Source organism: Gallus gallus, chromosome Z (assembly GCF_016699485.2).
Source record: "Gallus gallus isolate bGalGal1 chromosome Z, bGalGal1.mat.broiler.GRCg7b, whole genome shotgun sequence".
Taxonomy (NCBI): Eukaryota; Metazoa; Chordata; class Aves; order Galliformes; family Phasianidae; genus Gallus; species Gallus gallus.
In genome coordinates this window covers 10,882,092-10,902,612 of record NC_052572.1, presented here as the reverse complement: position 1 = coordinate 10,902,612, position 20,521 = coordinate 10,882,092, and the positions used below count along the sequence as shown (strand labels likewise).

General features: G+C 40.6%; 1 protein-coding gene across 1 annotated transcript; it reads left to right on the top strand.

Moving 5' to 3' along the window:
• Nucleotides 1–864: 864 nt before the first annotated feature.
• Nucleotides 865–19,740, top strand: SLC45A2 (solute carrier family 45 member 2). The gene is made up of 7 exons (NM_001083364.3): nucleotides 865–1,401; nucleotides 2,512–2,688; nucleotides 5,788–6,104; nucleotides 10,213–10,356; nucleotides 11,005–11,128; nucleotides 12,031–12,236; nucleotides 15,220–19,740. The coding sequence occupies exons 1-7, from the start codon at nucleotides 963–965 to the stop codon at nucleotides 15,442–15,444; spliced, it is 1,632 nt and encodes a 543-aa protein (NP_001076833.3). The 5' UTR covers nucleotides 865–962; the 3' UTR covers nucleotides 15,445–19,740.
• The last annotated feature ends 781 nt before the right edge of the window (nucleotides 19,741–20,521 follow it).

Genomic DNA, 20,521 nt, shown 5'->3' with positions numbered 1-20,521 from the left:
GCATTATCACAGAGCCATAGAATATCCTTAGAACAGATCACAGTGATCATCGAATCCAATTCCTTGCTCCAGACTGAGGTCTGAGAATTTGCTTAGTGTCATATTCATCTGATTGTATTGGAGCGGAGTAAATGTAGCCAAGCATAATTCTCAGCACACTTAGGTTTTGATCCAAACTTTGATGGTGTTGTTAGAAAAACTGCCATTAACTTCAGCTGCCTCAGTCGGGTGAGTCACCTGAAGGGGTGGGATTTTTGGTATGTCACTGTAGATTTCTTTAAAAGCCTTCTGATTGCTTTCCAAATATATGTGTGCCCATTAAGACTTCCGAAAAGAAAAAATAAGACCCTAAGTGATCACCTTACACTTTGTTTTTCAGAAATGAACAAAATAATCAGTTGAACTGAGAGTGGCACAGGACATATAAAAAATATTCACCAGTGGCAGTTTGACAGATTTCTATCAAGCTTTTTATCTGTTACTGACACTCTAGAACAACAGTTAGGTCTACTTCTTCAAGTTTGTTGAAATTCTTTCCTGGATGTTTGCCTTTTTGCTTCCCTGCCTGCAGCAGGCCAGCACTCTTGCTGAATGAAAAGATGAGGTTTCCTAATTGTTGGTGTCACCATTGTCTTGCAGCAGCAAGCCGAATGACTGGCTTTGTGTCAGGCTAATCCTGCACCTCTCCCATGTGATGTATGTTGTAGGCGTGTTTTGTGCTGCAACAGTAATGCTTTAGTCTGGGATAGTTGGGAGCTCTGCAGACGCCCCAGAGCGCAGAACTGCTAATGTTAACACAGGCTTCCCCGCCCCCTTCCTTCATAACTTGTGATCGCAGAGCCATGAAAGTATGCGAGTCCCTCCCCCAGAACAGAGCAATTACACCCGGCATATGATCAGGGCTCCATGACAGCCAAACCAGGCAGCACTGACTTGTCCGAGCACTGCGCGTAGCCAGAGCAATGACCCTAACGGAACAGCACTTCCAGGAGTCTCCTCCACCCCCTTCTGAGGTGGCCAAGGCAGACATGGACAGCACAGGAGGGAAGGAGAAGGCTGCGCAGCCCTCCACGGCAAGGACTGGAGCGCTGGTGCGCAAGCAGCAAGCAACGGGAAGGCTGATCATGCACAGCATGGCGATGTTCGGGAGGGAGTTCTGCTATGCTGTGGAGGCTGCCTTTGTCACGCCAGTGCTGCTCAGTGTAGGGCTGCCCAAGAGCCTGTACAGCCTGGTGTGGCTCATCAGCCCCATCCTGGGCTTCGTGCTGCAGCCCGTGGTAGGTTCTGCCAGTGATCACTGCGCCTGTAGCTGGGGCAGGAGGCGACCTTACATTCTGGGTCTGGGCATCATAATGCTGGTAGGAATGGCTTTGTACCTCAATGGGGACGAGATGATCTCAGGTAAGCGAGGGGAACGCGCTGTACTGACAGACAAAACTCATCCTACTGCTTTGAATTGGAAAGAAGGATGGGGTTCTTTTTTTTTCCCTGTTAAAATTGGGTGTTAAAATTGGGGATCACGCTACTGAGCTGCACTGAAGGAGCTTAGGAACACTGCAGTCTATTTATGTTCAATCCTAATGCTGTGTGATATGTATCATGTACACTGTGTTCAGTAGTTCATGCATGTGATTGCAGTATTACATGTTGACCTGGCTGCCTGATCAGTTGGTACAATAAAGCACTGCTTAGGCCCAGAGGTGTATTTGATAACTAAAATTTGCCTTGAGTAAAATGATTGATGTTGCTGATGTGATGTAGTACACACCCTAACTGAATCAGTGTTAGTTCCTATTTTACATGAGCTGACATTCAAAACATTTATCTTAAGTTGTTGCAGGACTGGCTTGGCTCAGGCATGTGTCATGCTGATGAATAATAGAATTCACAACTCCATGGAAACGATGCACCTGGAATGTGCAAATCCAATAAGACTGACATCCCTAGGCACTGTTCTAGTTCAGCTTGAGATGTAACTTCTCAAAGACTTGTTGGAAAATTGTTGCTGTAGTTGTGACTGGTGCCTCATCCTCAGGAATGTGTTTTCACAGATTGATTTATTCTCTGTTCCTGGATGTCATTGCTGTTGCATGTATTTGTAATTGTTTAGCCAGGAAGAGATGTTAGGCCAATCCTGATTGCCTAAAATTGTAGAAGGGTGGGACAAATGGAATAGAACAAAAATGTACTCCAAACAACACGTGTTTTAGGCTCACAGAGCATGCAGTGGAAGTGCAAAGGAGTAAGAAAAGGTGAATGATGTTCTTGACTGTGGAGCTGGGGATACTCAGAGCTTCTGCTGACCTAGGGCTCAAAGTGAACCCAGCACAGCTCAGTGCTGCACAGTCTCAAAATCCAGTTATCCCACTTCTCAGATGTCAATCTGGTATCACTGGTCCCTCATGCATAACTAAGCATTGCTTAGATTTGGAGGATTCTGGAAAGATAAAATGAGGTTTTGCGAAACATAGCACTATTGCTGTCACAATGAGAGTCTTTTTGGTTTTGTAGCTTTCATCGGTGAGAGAGAGAAGCAACGGACATGGGCAATAGTCATTACCATGCTGGGAGTAGTGCTTTTTGATTTTGCAGCTGACTTTATTGATGGCCCCATCAAAGCATATTTATTTGACGTCTGCTCTCATGAAGATAAAGAGAAGGGTCTGCATTATCATGCCCTGTTTACAGGTACTCATATCCCTTCTTTTCCTTCCTGCTTGGAGGGAGGGGAAGGAAATTGCATGGATTTTGTAATCACCGTGTACTAATCTTGAATGAACTGATCATCTGATTCTGTGCTTCAGTCACGGGTCTGTTGCTGCTCGGTTTTCACTGCTAAGAGAACTGCAGCTTGTGGTTGCTGCTGCAAGAGCTCTGCTGCAGGAGGCTGCAGGCCTAAGCATCTACAGCAAAATAGCCATGGCTCAATTAAGAAAAATTAACTACTTTAAAAATAAAGTAGCATTTATTCAGTTTATTCTGATCTTCAAGTTTCGATGAAGCCAAAGTTAGGGGAAGTAACTTGTTTTCTTGCCATAGCACTTACAAATAAATAACTCTTACTCAGCTCATGACAGAGCAAGTATGCAGCAGTGCAGCTGGCACCTGTTCTTCAGTGGTGGTCCAACTTCTGTTGCCTTCCAGTATAGAAATAGAAGTTCTGTGTAACATTCATAGCTTCACAACTTCCACAGAATAAGATCTGGCTCGAGCTTCATTGGTTGCCTTTAGACGTTTGTAAGGTTGCTGAGTTACAGAGGGAAAAAGCTCACACAAAACAGAAGGCTTTGTCCTGCACTGAGAGAACGCACAAGGAATGCACATAAAGCTGAGTACCTGTTACGTGACTCAGAAAGAGCTCCCAGCTGTGCCCGGGACCAGTCACTGTGACAGCAGTGGACAAAAACCAGACAAGATTAGAAGTCATGCAGCCTGTGCTGATGCAGATTTTTGTGGCAGCTGAGCTGTAGCAAGAACAGAAGCACATAGGCTCTGTGGCAGTGATCAGTGCTGCCCTCCGCTCCCTGCAAGGAGCTGCAGCCGCCATGAGGCCTTCACTCAGATCCTCTGCTCTGGGCCCAGCACAGCCAGGGCCCTCAGCCATCCCTCACACATCTAGTACAGCACAGTAGTACTGGCAGTGGTGCATAGTAGTATTGACAGTGGGCAGATTTTGGATATTTGAAATAGCTGCATCCTGGAACCTGGGCACAGATTCTAGGGGAACCTGAAAGCCATGTGGGGGTTGAAATGAGTTTTAGCTTTAGAAACAGACACAAATTTTTCTGATCACTTGTCTGGACAGGATGAGGAGCAAGTCGCTAAGTATATTCCTGTCTGCAGCAGAACTCTGCTTCCTGTTCTTCCTATTAAAAAGTTTTGATTTCCATATTTGGAGCTATGGATTGAACTGATTCATTTGTATGGCAAGCTGTAAAAGGGGATGTTGGCTGAATTGCATTAGATAAGACAGATAGATTTCTCCATGTTATTTGGACCAACACCACATGCTTTCTGTAGCAAGGCCATCCTTGCCTAAACCCTTCTGAATAGGTTATTGCCCATCCCATTCCTGAAGTCATAGAATTATAGAAACATTAAGTTTGGAAAAGACCATTAAGGCCATTTGGTCCAACCATCAATCCACCCACACCATGCCCACTAACCATTTCCCTCAGTGCCACATCTACATGGTTCTAGTTTCCAAGTCTGCCCTTGACAGTGGTCCTGCAGCCCTCTCAGAGAAGCCTGTTCCAGCATTCCACTGGTCTTGCTTTTAAATTGCATTCCCTAAAATTTAATTATATATCCGTCTTCTACATTTCTGACATTTGTTACTCCTTTTTCTATGCCTTTCAGACACCAAAAGCATCCTTCCTTCCCCATTTTTCCACCTTCTGTTTTGTGTATTGAGTTATCACTTTTCCACTATTTAATTCCTTCTTTTTAAATTAAACATCCTCAAGACTTTGCTCTTCATTTTGTCTTCTCTGTGTTTAAAGTCTAAACGTGAAACTGGGTGGATTGTTGTTATAACACTTAGGACCACTGAGACAAGAAGAAGATACACGGTACATATCTGACACAACTTGCAGGCTGTGCATTCCAATGCCATGATTACTTTTAGTCAAAACAGTAAGCAAAAAAGACCTCAAGCATCAAACATGAGCTGCTGTGCAAACAGTGAATGTAGGTTTTCTTCCAGAAGATATTAACAGCTTAATTTTTCTTCATTAAAACAAGCAGTGATACAGGCCCTGTAGGATTCAGTAAGACATATCAAAGGAGGGCTGTGATCACACATAAGAGGAAAATAGGTACAGAAAATCCAGAATGGAATTATAATACCATGGTCTTTAGGTGAGGCAAATGTAAGTCTTGTTATTTCTATTTCTTTTTGTTGCACAGCGTGGTTCCACCACACGTCGTCTTCAGTCTCCTAAGCAGAAGGGTAGAAATACTTCTAAATCCTTCAGATGCTCTGTGCTGGGCCACTTCTCCATCCTGCCGAGCCACCTGGGTACTAGGGAGGGCTGTGCAAATGCTTTCTCTACCAGAGCCATGAGCTGTATGCAGCAGTGTGTGCTTCCTTGTGCTTCTCAAACAGTGTGCACTGACAGCAAAGGAAGAAATTGTTCGAAAATAAATAAATAATATAGGGTGAATTCTTCTTTTATTAACTCTGAGACATACAGACGTCTCTCCTAGTGGAAAGATACTTGGATTTCAGTGATTACAAAGCTCTGTTTTTACTTTTATTCCCTTTCTAAAAGATAAGTCACGTGGAAGCAGTATTTCTGTCTGGAGTCAGCTACCTAAGGTGCAGTTTACAAACTCTGCTTGATATAATAGAAAAATTGTTTGTTCCACGGAGTTTTAAAAAGCATATTCCAGTAGAGTTTTGTTTCATATTATTCACTGTTTCAGAGAAAAGACAGCCTTAAGGGAGTGTTTCTGAGTTATGCAGAGTATTTGCTGGAAAAGAGATGAAGTCCCATGTTGCTATACATTGAGATCTTTTTTGAGAGCTCCTCCACAGCTCTTGCCAGACCTGAGGATATCTTGTTTCGTATTTTGATAACTGCTTGTATGCGTGATTAGCTCTGAGTTCCAATTTCTTTTGATTCTTCTTGTGTATGCTGGTACCTGAGGAGTGAATATCCTGATATCTGAGGAGTGATTATTCAGTCATTTCTAGAGGGAACCACACAATGAGAGGGTTGTATACTGTTCACTGATTTTATAAATGCCAGTAGATTTTTTTCCCCCCTTTTTTCCCCCCTGTAGGCTTAGGAGGAGCACTGGGCTACCTGACAGGTGCTGTGGACTGGGGTGAAACTGTACTAGGATATTCCTTGACGTCAGAATTCCAGGTGATTTTCCTCTTGTCAGCCTTGGTTTTCCTCATCTGCCTTATTGTACATCTACGCAGTATTCCTGAAGTCCCACTCAGATATGGCAACAAAGAGACAAAGCTCTTGTTGGAAGTGACCGAGCCCTATAAGTACAGATCCATAGAGGAAATCAAGAATGGATACTCGTCATGTACTGACTTAAATGCTACGAGTAAGACAAAGAAAGGTACTGATGCATCGTGTTCAGAGGTAAGAACAGAGATGATTTTATAATCTGTATCATTTCATAATTGAAGACTATCAATAGCCTTTTAATTAGCTATTGCGGGCTAATTGAAATAGAGTCCTTTCACACACATATTGAGAAAAATAATCCCTCTGGATTCTTTATTCTTCTGACCTGGATAAAGGGTCAGATCAAAGTCTTTCTTTTCTCTTTGGTTATTTACGAAGTATTTCCAGCAAGTGGGATAGAAACAGACTTATCTTGATGCTTTGGCAGGGTTGAGGGAGAGCCAAATGCGGTTTTCTACTCTGTGTCAGTTTCTTCATATCCTATGCATCTGAATTTTGCAAAGAGAATCTATTTTCTCTGTTAGTCCTTGTAGAATTAACATCACATTGTGGACACGAGCTACAGACCATTAATATTTGATATAAGTCTGTAAGTCCCATTGAAATCAACACACTAATACATGTAGTACATGAAAGTGCTCATTCTATGGTCCATTGGCTACCACTCAGAGCTTCACTAAGGATTTATTGATGATACCGATTTGTCTGAAATTGCTTAAACGATACTACATCACTTCTGGGGCTTTAATTTTATTTTGAAGTGTTGCTGTGGCTCTGCCTTTGGCATAACTATGAGATGGGAGAGAGGAACTTGTACTTCAAGTAAGTGTACTTCAGTGGTGTTTTGTTTATTCTTTGATCTTATGAGAGATTGCTGCAATCTAAGGCAGCTGGGAAAAGGTGAATCTATCTGAAAAATATCTGGAGAGGTATGTGTAGAACAGTCTTATGAACAGATAGTGGTTTTCACCACTAGAAGTCATCAACAGGAATCCTCTCTGCACTTTCATGGTATCCTACTCATGCAAAGGCTAATACATATGTCTGGATCCAGGTGAGGCAATGAATAATGGAACAATCACCTGTTCCTTTAACTTCACTTCTTATTTCTTAGCATTATTGAATATATATCGTGGATACAAGTCTTGGGAAATCAGTTAAAAATGACCAAGAATGCTCACGTGGTTAAGTTAGATATGATGGAAACCTAAACTAAGTTTAAGCTATCATAATTGATTTATTGTCTTTTGCTAGTTATCATTTGTATTCTAATAGTATTGGTTATTTCTAAACCAAACAAGAATATCATCACACCAGCCACTACAAAAAGCTAGAATAAAAGATGAACACTGACTGATGAGAATACCAGATGCATAAACAAAGCAACAGTTTGTTAGCAGAGTATGGTTGCCACGCTGCAGTGTGCTTCCTGTTTGCCCACCCGGCTTGGGACGCAGTAACTTTCATCAGCACTGTTCACTCTGAGTGTCCTCTGACTTGTTGGAGATGCTTGGTTGCACTGATTGGCTAGCATGGGCTTTGAAAGAAGGGAAAGTGAATGAGAAGAGTCATTTCCCCTGCGGAGAGCATTCCTTGCAGGAAGCCAGGGAAGCAGGGGGTGTATAGCCTCTGGCTTGGCAACAATCCCAGTGAATCAGTAACATCTGACACCCAAGGTATAGCTCTGGTGTTCACTGAGGGCCAGCTTGTGCAATTGCCATCCTTTCTAGGTTTTCAGTTGGACAGCCTGTCAGAGGTTTGCTGAGCTTTGATCTGTCTCATGTTCCTTTGATCCATGCTTGGATAGATCCTAGATGCCCTCACCACCAAAATGTTCTGTCTCTTGTGGCACATGCTTTCCAAGTTCATTCATTACTATAATTGCTTCCTTGAAGAAATGGTTTGGTTTCCTGTTTTTCTGCCTCTTTTTTTTCACTGCAGGCATCGTGGCCCTATTTCTTCTAAATTAAGGAGTATGCTCTTGCATGCTAATAGCTTCCATGGTTATTAATGAGATTTGATCTTTTACAGTACGAATAGAAATCCAAAGTTATTCTACTTTTGTTATTTGGTTTGGTGCAAAGTCACTGAGGATCTGCTGTAAAACCTGTACTATGGCTTCCTCTCTATCTGTAAGAATCATCTTGGGCTTTAAGTTGTGATGATTTCATAGGGAAATGGGTTGGATATTGTGAACTTTTGAAGGATAAACCACTTAAACACAGACAGACTTCAGAACTTCATTTAAAAATAACAGACTAGAATGTATTTACTGTTAAGTATTGAATGCATGCATTAAACACTAGTCTCCATTTCCACTTTCTAAAACATCCACAAAGAGAGAAAGCACTCCTCTCTAGATGTCAAATTATCATTTGTAATTACAGCAGTGTTCTTTGTAGTTCCCTGACATTATCTTAATACTGCAATTAGAAAGGCTATTTTAAATAAATTCGTGGAAGAGTTGAATAAATTATATAAGCTAAGTAAAAAAATAGTAATTATCCTCGAAATAATACTGATGAGTCAGTATGAGATTGTTTTTTTTATTTTGTAAAACTTTAGTAGAATTGATCATTTTCCCTGTTTAAAACACCCTTAAAAGAGACGGTGATGCCAAGAGAAATTCCAAGGGTTTTACATAGTATGGAGTTCAAGGTAGAAGTCAGCAACATGAATTTTGGCATTCCTATGAGGATTAAACTCCTCTCAGTGGAGTAAAGTATTTTCTAACTTCATATGTGGTGATTTTTCGTAGAGCAGCTTGAAGCATAGCCTAGTTCAGAAGAAGGCAGAGCTGTGAAAAGTAACTAGAACACTGAAGGAAAGCAATGATGTACTGAGAAAAATCAAGTGATAGCAGTGATCTGATCGTTGTGGTTTAACCCAGCAGATGGCTGAGCACCACACAGTCGTCTGCTCACTCCATCCCTTCCCAGTGGGATGGGGGAGAGAATCAAAAGGAAAGACAACGTAGCAGAACTCATGAGTTGAGTTAAAACTATTTACTAAGATAGAGAAAATGAAAAGGATAATAATGATGACAAATATAAATATGTATATGAATGTATACAGCAACTCATACACAAGCAACTTCTCACCACCTCCCAGCTGATGCCCAGCTAGCCCCCTGCCAGTGCAAGAGAGTGAGACAAGCTCTCCAGCTCCCTCATCCACTCGATGTCATATGGTATGGAATACCCCTCTGGCCAGTTTAAGTCAGCTGTCCTAATTCTCTCCTTCCCATCTCCTCAGGCCCTTTGCTGTGAATGGCCTTTGCTCTGTACAACGCTGCTTGGCAGCAACTATAAACGTTGCATGTTATATCAACATTGTTCTTCTCCTAAAGCCAAAACAGCATCATATCAGACACTCTGACAAAAACAATTCCATCCCAGCTGAAACTATGACACTGATGAATGTGGCTGAAAAGGAGACTGAGGTTTTGAGCATAAAGTCCAGATGAGAAGAAGGAAATCAAGCAGAACATTGAAGATGGTCAGAATTTTTTTTCCCTGTCAATGAGACTTTTTTTTTTAACCCATGCCCATTATCTTTTGATTTTGATATGAGTTGTTTCTCCCACAAGATCGGGGATGTTCAAGTACTGGACCCAGTAAGGCTTTTGCTGCACCTCCTGTTTTGGGTGATACTTCTTCTCCTGCTACGAATCACTGTCTCTCACTGCTTTGTGAGGGAGGATACAGTCCATGGTGAAAATTTCATAGTGATTGTATACCAAAGAAGGTGGAACACAAAATTTAATAGGGAATGGAAACAAATTATAAAAAATGCAGTATTCTACAAATGATATATTTTATTTCTGAGTAAATATTTTTGAGTTTCATTTATTCTATGGCAGCTTTAAATCTGCAATGGTAAGCTAATTGTCCCCAGGAAGGAGTTCTTTTGGTGCTTATTGGTTTATTTTGGTTTGTTTTTTGGAACTCCACTGAATCTGTTTTGGCAGAGATTTTTCCCTGGTTGTACCCATAAATAATAATCCTAAGGACTGTTATAGCAGGAATTACCACTACGACATTACTGATGTACCCCAGCTCTTGGAGAGTCCCTGTTATCTTTCAGATAACTTTATTAGGCAACAATTCTACAAATCAAGTATGTAGTGAAGGATGTTTAGCACCCAACCAACCCATTCTAGCAAAAACAAAATAACTTTGGAATTTTAGCATGAAAAGATGCCGAGGCCTTCTCCACTTGCTGTTAGAATTTTATTTATAAGAGCAATAATGCAATATTATTGTTAAATATTTGCTTTTAGGCTCAAAGGCGGATGACACTTAAGTCACTCTTGAAGACTCTTTTAAGCATGCCATCCCATTATCGCTGTCTGTGTGTGAGCCACCTCTTTGGATGGATGGCTTTCATGTCCAACATGCTCTTCTTCACGGATTTCATGGGGCAGGTAAAAGTGTAAAATGCTCTTGCCTTTCTTTCCTCATAGCATTTCCTCCTCCACCAAAACCAAATGAAGATATGGTTATAAACCTGAAGACATGACTCTGGCTCCCACCCAGTATTCCTTATTTCCTTACCTTAGTGTTTTGTTTTTTTTTCTGTCTCTGTAGAAGAAATGAGAGCTAGTTTTTGTTTTCTTCGGTGTATATGAACAACTAAAGAAAAAAGAAATAGAAGAAAGAATTTTGCTTGCCTGGATAAGGGGCCAAATAAGGGATTGACTGAGTGGAAAAAATTGAGTGTGTGGGGGTAGGCCTGAAAAAAACATCATTGCAACTATGTTAGGAGAAGGCAGATTAAGCAAGAAGGCAGAAGTGAAGGGAGAAGGAGAATGAGAAATGAGAAACACCCAAAGGAAAAAGAGCAGATGAGTCTGTGTAGAGTAGCTAGCCCAGGAAAATTAAAGGGCAAGAAATGAGGATAAGCCTGGTATTTGAGAGTCTGGAAGAAATGGTTGTGAAATACAGAGTACAACACACAGGTGATGAGGACACTGTTTGAAAGATTTTCTGGGTGCTAGCCTGTCTTTCTGTGCAGGAGATATTACATATGCATAATAATTCCTTGCCTTTTGTGATTGTTGTGGTCCCTTTAGGTTGTGTACCAGGGCAGTCCTTATGCTTCTCATAACTCCACACTATACCATACCTACAGAAGAGGAGTGGAGGTTGGATGCTGGGGGCTGTGCATCAATGCGATTGCATCCTCAGCCTATTCTTGTAAGTATTCAAGAATGTTCTCCAACGCTGTTTTGAAACTTTTTGGTTTTTCCCCACAAGAAAATTTTAACAAGTATTACATTCTCAGCAGTGTTAGAAACCTGTATCTTAACATGAGCAGTTCTTGCCTGGATCACATGAAAAGGGGTTGCTCTGGGAGAAAGGCATTGTCCTGCATGTGAGTTGACCCTAAGCACTGAAAATCATTCTAAAGCCAAAAGCTGGAGTAAAATGGATGCTGTGGGCATCATTCTGAGATGCTTTTTAACCTAGCAGTCCTGTAGTTACAGGTTTGCAAAGGCCCTTCTGATGGCCTCTTGCCATCTGCATTCCTCACAAATAAACTTTTTCGTGATTACATAGAAGTCCTTTCCAAAAACACGAGCCTTGTTCTCCAAAATTGTGTGTAAATGTACTAGCAAGTTTCCTAGATAAATCTTACCATAGCTCTTAGTCAGGATTAAAAAAAATACTTACAATCCAAAAACTCGTATTAGTAGTGTTATGGGAGTCGAATTGAGCATCTAAAAAGCTTGAGGGAAATCCCCTTTGGAGCTCAACTGCAGGCATTTATGTAGCACCTCTCTCAGCTCAGACAGAGGTTGATGCCAAATGTTTTTACTGTAATCAAACAGCGGAAATGGCTGAAGTTGTCCATGGGGGCAGTCCTTCCAGAATGGCTATTAGCTGCTTCTCTGAGCTTGGTTATGCCAGAGTAAGAGTATCAGAAAGAAGCATTCTGCACCAAATTTGTAATCACAAGTAATTTGAAGCAACTTTCAAAATCAGTAAGACTTTCCCCTTCACTGCATCTTACAAAATAAAACTCCTGAATGAATTCCCTGATGAAATGTTGCTTGTTCTGTTTAACTCTTGACAGCAATCCCTGTTTCTTTCCACAGACCTGCAGAAAGTCCTTCTGCCATACATAGGATTAAAGGGACTTTATTTCATTGGATACCTACTTTTTGGATTAGGCACTGGGTTGATTGGCTTGTTTCCCAATGTCTATTCCACCTTGGTTCTATGTTCGCTTTTTGGAGTCATGTCCAGCACTCTGTACACAGTGCCTTTCCAACTCATTGCAGAGTATCACAAAGAAGAAGAGGTAAGTTGAAAGTCTAAGGAAGGGTAAATTTGTGTCTGTCTGAATCTGTGTAGTCTGTTTTAGCTGAACATTGGGTAGAAGGGGTGAACGGGTTTTAAATTATAAATTTCAAACTATTTATGGTGATGTGTTATGAACAGAAAGTTTCTGTTAATAGAGATCTTCAAGCCTTTATTAAACAACACTGATATGATGAGCTGTGTTGAAGCTAGATGACAGCCCCCAGCTAAGATCCCAGCTCCAGGGAGTCTCCATAGAGACAAAAGAATGATCATCACAACTGAGATAAGGCCAGTTGCAGTATGCGTTCAGGCTGTAAGCTGCTAACAGAGGTCCAGCCAAACTGTGTTGCCTCCAAGGATTTCCTGTCTAAGAATAAGATCTAAATCACTGAGTTTTTTATCCCATTTAAAAGCAAAGGGAGGGCTAGGGTTCAGTCTGAGCAGCTGCTGTTACTTCAGGGAAGATAAGCTTGTTTGTGTTAGCTGAGGAGCTGACTTCTGTGTCCCTGAGGTTAATAACCGTCCTGTGAAGGCTATCAGAAGCTTCAGCTTACTGCAAAGTGTTACAAAAACCTTTTATCTGATAAACATATGCAATTCAAGTACAAAGAGTTCTATGTGGTTCTGTAGTAAGTTGTATTCCATGTTCTCATTCTTCTGGCGTTCTTTTTGGTCCTTCACATTCTGTTTGCAAAGGGAATCTGGAAAATCCTGAGTCCTTTATGTCGTGTTGCTAGGCTCGGCTGGACCTTAATATCTTGTGAAGCCTTGTGGTCTTTAATGGAAACATTCTAGCAAGTTATAAGAAAGTTGGAAACAAGCAGGATAGAGGGGAATTGAAAGAGCTACGGAAAAGCTCTCATTGTGTCCAGTGACATTTGAAGAAATGAACAAAGCAAAAGTTGAAATGCAACAAAAGATAGTTCAAACCAGCTATAAGAAATATAGTTGAACCGGGACTAAATTAAGCCCTTGAGAGTACGTCCTGCTATTCTGTATGATTTCTCAACATGACCATCTGAATGATGAACACAAGAAATCTCTAAATTAATCAAAGAATCCTGCAAGGACTTCTCAAGCAATTTAATATTTCATAGATCTGCTTAATCATTTTTTTTTCAGTTAATATCTGTTCTTTCCAATAAGGAACAATTATGATGTAGAATTTCAGAAAGATTTTACAAAGTGCATGGGTTGAACCCAGTTTAGGATGAGATCACAATCCTGACCTTGAGATAACCAAATCAGAGAGAGGAAGTAAAGGCAAAATTACAGCCCAGTTCTGAATCAGACCTGTTCCAAAACAAAAGTGAAATAAAATATGCTGAAGCATTCATGGACTTAAAATATAATAAGCTAATATCTTCAAATGTCATTTATAAGAGCACTTGGCAAATGGCCATGCCATTTGATAAATGACAATCATATGTTAGATCTGACATTGACAGAATTAGGTTTGTCTTAAACCTCCTGCAATGTACGAGATGATGGAAGAAGTATGATAGAAAAGGAAACATCAAGTGCAAAATTGCATCCACTTACACATTCATATTATTGTGGTTGGAACAACTGACACATAGGAATGCTGGGCACAGCCCAACAAAATATAATTTAAGAAAAAATTGTGTCTCGAATTGAAAACTCTGCATTATTTTAGAACAAAGAACAGACATCTTTCCTTAGTATACAATCTACCCAAATCATGTGCTGGGTTTTAAATTGCTGCTATTTCAATTCCTGTTCCATGCTGCCATTCCCTAGGACCATAATTCATTTTCAGCCCTGCTGGATTAGCAAGCCATTATTGGTTTCTGCTGCTTTTCAGCAGTAAAAGCTCAAAGGCAGTGTAACAGGTGTTGCAAAAAGCATCCTTATCACAGTCAAGAGCATTTGGATACTGGGAGAGAGCAGCTCAGCTAGCATACAGCATGGAAACTTTCTGTCTGTTACAATGCAAACCTCTCCAAACAGCAGCAAGAACAATAAACATTTAATTACCATCGTGTAATTATATTGTGAAACAGAATAGGTCCCCGTGGAAAGAATTCACAAAATTAGACCTGAGTCTGTGAGGAACTCCCAGAGATCATCTGGTCCAATACCTCTGTGCAAGTAATGTCACTGTGAGCAGGTTGCCCGTGGTCTTGTCCAGTCCAGTTTTGAAGATCTTCCTGGTTGGAGACTCGCTACTCTAAACAACCTGATTCAGTGTTCTCCAACATGTATATGATATGCTCATATACCATAAAAGAAGGCTTTTACTCAAATATATATGTAATTTTAATTTAAATCATTAACGATGGTATTTTGCATGTAGAGGAATTTGTCTCTTCATTCGTTTTAAGGGGTTTTTTTTAGCAATAAAAACATCACATTTAGATTTTAATAATGAACTCCTTTATATGCTCTGAGACATAACTTCACAGCATTTAGTATAACTTCAGATCACATGGATCCATTAGAACAAATTATTATCTTAATATGTGTGGGACGTAGTATGATTCAGTAACCCCCTGAGGCTCCCCGTATGATTGGACTTGACCTTGAAGGTCTTTTCCATTCCTTTTCCAGTCCATTACTCCTAGGTGATTCTGTGATTCAGCCGTGTAAGAGTTGGAGTTAAAATATCCTTGATGAGGTGTCCTGTCCTGTGAAATTTTCTTCTTATTTTAGTTTGCCAGAGCTCCAGTAGAGCTGAACTTCAGGGAAACAGTTGTTTTTTTCTGATCAAGTTTCAGTTCATTCCTTGAGAGAAGGGTTAGAGGAAAAGTTGCTGGTGGGGGAAACAGGACAATTTGGAAAACTCATCATCACTTGAACAGTCTCTGAATTTTGTAACCTCTGTGGGACAGACACTAAAACCAGAAAGGAAGCAGAGAAGCTATTGGCCTGTTCTGCTGCATCTGGATGTCATGGCATGAGGGATTCAGCATATGGGCCATTTCTAAGTCCTCTGGCTCTTGTTTTGTGCTTATTTCCAGGACCTGAATCTGCAGCAGAAGGAACAAGGCACAGAGCATGGGAGAGGAAAGGGCATTGACTGTGCTGCTCTCACCTGCATGGTCCAGCTGGCACAGATCATTCTCGGTGTGGGCCTAGGGCTCTTGGTCAGTGTTGCTGGCAGTGCGGTCACTGTGATTTCAGCATCAATGGTGGCACTGATTGGCTGCTGCTTTGTTGCTTTCTGTGTTCGATATGTGGGGTAAGACTGTGTGAAACAGTTGGAAGACGTAGCCCCAGAAGATCAGCAGCACTGGTGCTGTTGCCACGCTGATACTGCTGGTACACCCTCCCCTCTTAACCTGCTTGGAGCAGCTGCAATTACAGAGCATCACTTAACCACAAAGTGAAGACTTGGTGAAATTGGTTGCCTAATGCCTCAGCTAGAAAGCTTCTCCTTTCTGACTGCTTTATTACTGCCTTCCTGCTGACCTCAGTGCATGAACACGCTATTACACTTGAAGACACATCTGCCTGTGGTGTCTTGATGTCCTACATGAGGAGTCATTGTGAAACTCATTATCAGTTTGTGGAAGTGAATAGATGAAGTATGTGATGAATTGAAGGAGTAATGAACAGCGCTAGGGTTAAACTTTTTTTTTTTCCTTCTCATTTTTCTGTTATCTTAATTTTGGGGATATTATTTTTGATGGCCTAAAGCTGCAGGAGCATCAAGCAGGTGTCAGAGGTCACGTGCCATCATGTTGTATGGTTAGTATGTAGGTCACTCCAAAAGTAATACCTCCTATTTATTTCCATGAAAGCAGCAACAGATTCAAAGAGCACAGTAATACTTTTCGATAGAGCAAATTCTCATCTGCAAAATGCCACCACTGCCTATGTATTTTTGCCAGTGATGAAAGAAGGCCTGCATTCACCAGTGGAGATGACCCACTGTTGCACCTCCCACCACCACGCCAATATCCACTGTTTGATCTCCACAAACATTCAGCAAGTGTTGATGAATGTCAGTGGGTGACATGTTTTTTCACACAAAAGAATTCAGTCACACACCTTCGCTTCATCTGCACTTCCATGTCAGATGCCATTTTGTCAAACTGCCCCTCTGCTGCCATCTGTTGCAAAGCAACTGGATGTAGCAGAATATTGGTGGGAAGATTCAGCCTCTGCTGCCATGGCACCAGCACCCACCTCTGACACTGTGAGCCAATACCGTAAAATAGAAAGCATTACTTTTGAAGCAGCCCTCATGCTATTGTTAAAGGGGATAAGTTACCTCCCTGCTGCCATGAAATCCTGTTTGGGTATGAAAGGTGGCTGGAGTGTAATAAAAATAGAAACTTTTTGCTTAAAAGTATATCTGTAGAGTAGTTGTTCTATTGTATCCTGCTGTATGTGTATAATTGAAATGACAGCACTGACTGAGCTTGTCATGAAAGTCTGCCTAAGGCTGCTCTGTGGATCTTTGTTTAGACACCTGAACAATCGATCTACAGGAAACAACTGCCATTCCTTCACTCTTAAAACTCTACCCTCATGACTTCATTTATAAATGAAAAAATAGACTTGGCCAAAAAAAAAGTTACATTCATGGTGGTACACCACTCAAATCTTGACATTGAATATTACAGTATTTAACTTACCGTATTTCTCTATTTTCCATGCGTGCATATAGCTTAGACTGATTTATTTTAGTTCTTTACAGGCTACTGTAAATTAAATGAATTCTGCAAAGTCTATCATGAATTATGTACAGAGATACCTCTAACTTCTACCATAAATCCTGAAGTCTTCTTATTTGTATTTAATTGAGTACTGAGCTTCATTCCTATGAAAATTCTAAGTCCTGTGTCTGTGAAAACGGTATGCTATATTTATGCTGCATTTCCTCTGTTCTGGAGAATGTCATACCCATTTGCTACTCCTCGTGAAGGAGTCCACTAATGCAATATCGTTAATGAATAGCAATACAGAGAAAAATTATTGCTAGCTAGGATTTTTTTTTGTTTGCTTTTAATCACATGTTGCACATGTATGATCAACACCATCGTCTCAGAGCTGATCAGCTCTTAGAGTAGGGACACATGGTGTAAACAGGCACCACTACACACAAATGGCTGGATGTGAGGGAGAGAAGCCTTTGCACAGGTGCACCAACTTTGGCCTTGTTTTTGTTTTCAAAACTGTGGCGAGCCATTTATTCTCAGGAAAAAAAAGACAATTTCTCTTGCATAAACTTATAAAAATTATATATATGATATATATACTTACATATTATGTATATAATAACAACCCTGTGGAAGCCTCAGCTGCATTTTCTTGGTGGTTGCTTTTCCACTGTAGGCCCCAGACGGGGCTCCGTTCCTGGCAGACCTTGCTTTTCTTCACAGCTTCTTCATCCTGCCTCGTGAAGAATCTGTGGTTCATGGCTTTTTCTGCCTTGGGGTTCTTCATTAACCCCTTTCATGTTATACTCATGGAATAGAAGAGATTGCAAGAGTGGGGCATGGAGCCATGCTTGAAACATTCTGTGGGTATTTTGTGGGCGCTGGGAGCACAAGGGCACAACCAGAACAAAAAACAGGAGAAATACAGAAATTGAAGGATGGTTTTAATCTCAGTTAACTTACTGCCATCATTATTCCATCGATGTGCTATCTCCCCAAAGGAGGACATTTTAAGGAAAGAGAAAGTCTAAAAACAGGGAATGGAGATGGCCAGGACTACCAGACTCAAAAGCAGCATGTAGGCCCATGTTCCAAGAGCTGTAGTTGAGTTACTATCTTACGCTTGATTTCTAGAATGGGTCTGGGAAAAGAACTTGGCAACATTTACTTACATCTTTTCCCTGAGGCTTACTGCAACCAGAACATTGAAATTCGAATAGTTGTTGCTATCTCTGCTCTCCTATACGAAGTGAAAGCTGGCATTGATTCACATCCACAGAGTGACAGATCTGTAGCAACATCAGAATTGTGAACCTGAGAACAGAACGGAGATGTCATTTAACTTATATATCAATGCTTTCGTTTACAAATCTGCTCAGAGAATACTATTCAATCATCCATATCATCGTTCTCATTATCTTTCCTTTTAAAATGAATTACAATCTATAGAACAGACCACATAATAAATTCAGCTTTTCTTTGAAATTCTTCCTATATTTGATTCTAAGACTTAAGGTAACATCCATCTTCAGGTGACTTTGTCAAAAAGTAAGAAAGCAACAACAAAAAAAGTGCAATTTGAAAAACAGTATTTAAAGTTGAAGATTTATGAAGGTGCTCATTCTAAAGCCAAAAATACATTTGAGATGTCACTGAAAATAATCTAAAATGTTGCTAATTTGTGAGAAGGGAGAACATAGGTATTTCTTTCAGCACTTGAAATATGTTACAGGCACTGAAGAACCTCACTGTGGTGCTATTAACTCAAGAGCTTCCACCTTTTCAATCTCTTTCTGTATTTGTTCAGGACTTGAATTACCAGTATATTCAGTTATGGCATTTAATATCAGCTTTTATTGCAGTAATGTGAGTTTTGAAGTTAGAAGGGACTCATCTGATCTTTCTCATGTAGTTCTGCTCCCGTATGCATAAAATCAAACAAAGATCTATGCTGTGTTTAGGCAAATGATGTGCCCAGATGAAGATGCAGATGTTTTGCAATAATCAATCCCTCCTCCCTCCCACTTTAACAGAGCTAGTTGTGGTTTAATGAAAAGAAGCAGGAAACAAATATGCCATCTTATCTTCCCACCTCTTTCCCTCTTCTTTCTCTTAACAGTGCCTGTCATTTATTCCCATTTAATAAACTGGCTTGTTACTTACCTGAAATGTTAGAGAAAGTTTTGATTCTCTTTATAGAGTACCTGCAGTATTAGTAATGTCGCAGTTTCTTTTTTTCTCCCCCAGTTTTCATCTTTTCTCAGTGATTTCAATAGATTTCTTTGACTTCTAAACTAGCAAATTAGGGGGTTTATGGGCAACACGTTCTCAGTCATGAATCATTAATATCTTTGCTTGGTAAAATTCACAGTTTCAGCACTGGTGCCTGCAACTTGTTACCAGCCCCTGCAATATGTCAAAAGACAGGGAGAAAGCAGTGCATCTAGGTATGGCAATGATGACTTTTGATATTTCTGTACTAAAAAATGAGTTACTTCATACAGGAAGAAGGTGGAATTATCTGTGATAAAGTGTGTTCAGATTATTTTTGTTGCGATAAAGCTGTATGAACATTATGTACAAACCTTTTCCCTGTACGTTTCCAGCATTCATTTCTCATTCCCTACCTGTTCCTTCTTTATTCATTTAAGCAATGCTTGAAGCTACTTGTGCAAAATTAAACTCTGAAAAGCATTTCACAATTCAGTTCTCTTTAATGCTTTTTCAGTTTCATGTCAGCCTGTTTAGTTACTCAAGGTGTATTTGTTAGTTGTATTTCATAAAGCTTTTCCTTGAAAATTATTGTATTTCCCCTTTTCTACTTTCTCGCCTGTACATTAAAGTAATGACTTCACATCATGTAGAAACATCCAACCAAAGGGTACTGCCTTGTGTTGCTTTATGTAACAATTTGCAGAATTAAGGGGGATGTTGGGCTGGAGGGAAGGACTGCTTTAGAAAGGAGTTATCATCAAAGACGAGAATGCTCCGAGGGAGAAAAGGAACGGACCTGCTGACTTTCTGAGAATCGAGTTCTTCTTTCCATCCCTAAGGCTGAATGCTTGCTTGCCCCCCAGTGTTCAAAGGCATTATAGCACTTTTCTAGAGCTCACGCACTGCCTTCCCTCGCATTACTTCCTAACCTAAATCTCTCCTCTCTGTTTTATCCTACTCCGAAGTTTCCTTTTAGAGATGCACTGTCCAGCTTTCCATTGTGTGCAGACAACAAATAAAAGTTTGCTTGCTATTAGCTGTAACCTAGCAGCGTAATACTAATTAAGATGCTGCTGTATGGACAGGAGGCAGTAGGAGCCACCCAGATGTTTTGTATCTCATGCTAAAATTAAGCCTTTTAGTAACATACAGCACTAATGCCAAGAGTCAAAACTGTGGTGTGGCTGTACCAACTGGATGGCAGATTAATTTTTGCTGCATTAGCTCCTAACAGGTGAGGTGCACTGTGTAGTGGGAGCAGGACAAAAGGCAGCACCACCTCCCTTAACCTCTGTTCTCAGGACTTCTCTCATCATCAAGTGCTGGGGACAAAGCGAAATATAGCAGAAATTATACTGGAAGTCTTAAGCAGAAGGTCTTACTGGCACGAAGGGAAGGAAAATGTTCCAGTAGTGATGCCTGTTGTTAAAAGCTGGGATCC

Coding starts and splice junctions, on each gene's coding strand:
- SLC45A2 (NM_001083364.3), top strand. CDS start 963: ATGACCCTAACGGAACAGCACTTCCAGGAGTCTCCTCCACCCCCTTCT. Junction 2,689..5,787: donor TTATCATGCCCTGTTTACAG/GTACTCATATCC, acceptor TCCCCCCTGTAG/GCTTAGGAGGAGCACTGGGC. Junction 6,105..10,212: donor CTGATGCATCGTGTTCAGAG/GTAAGAACAGAG, acceptor ATTTGCTTTTAG/GCTCAAAGGCGGATGACACT.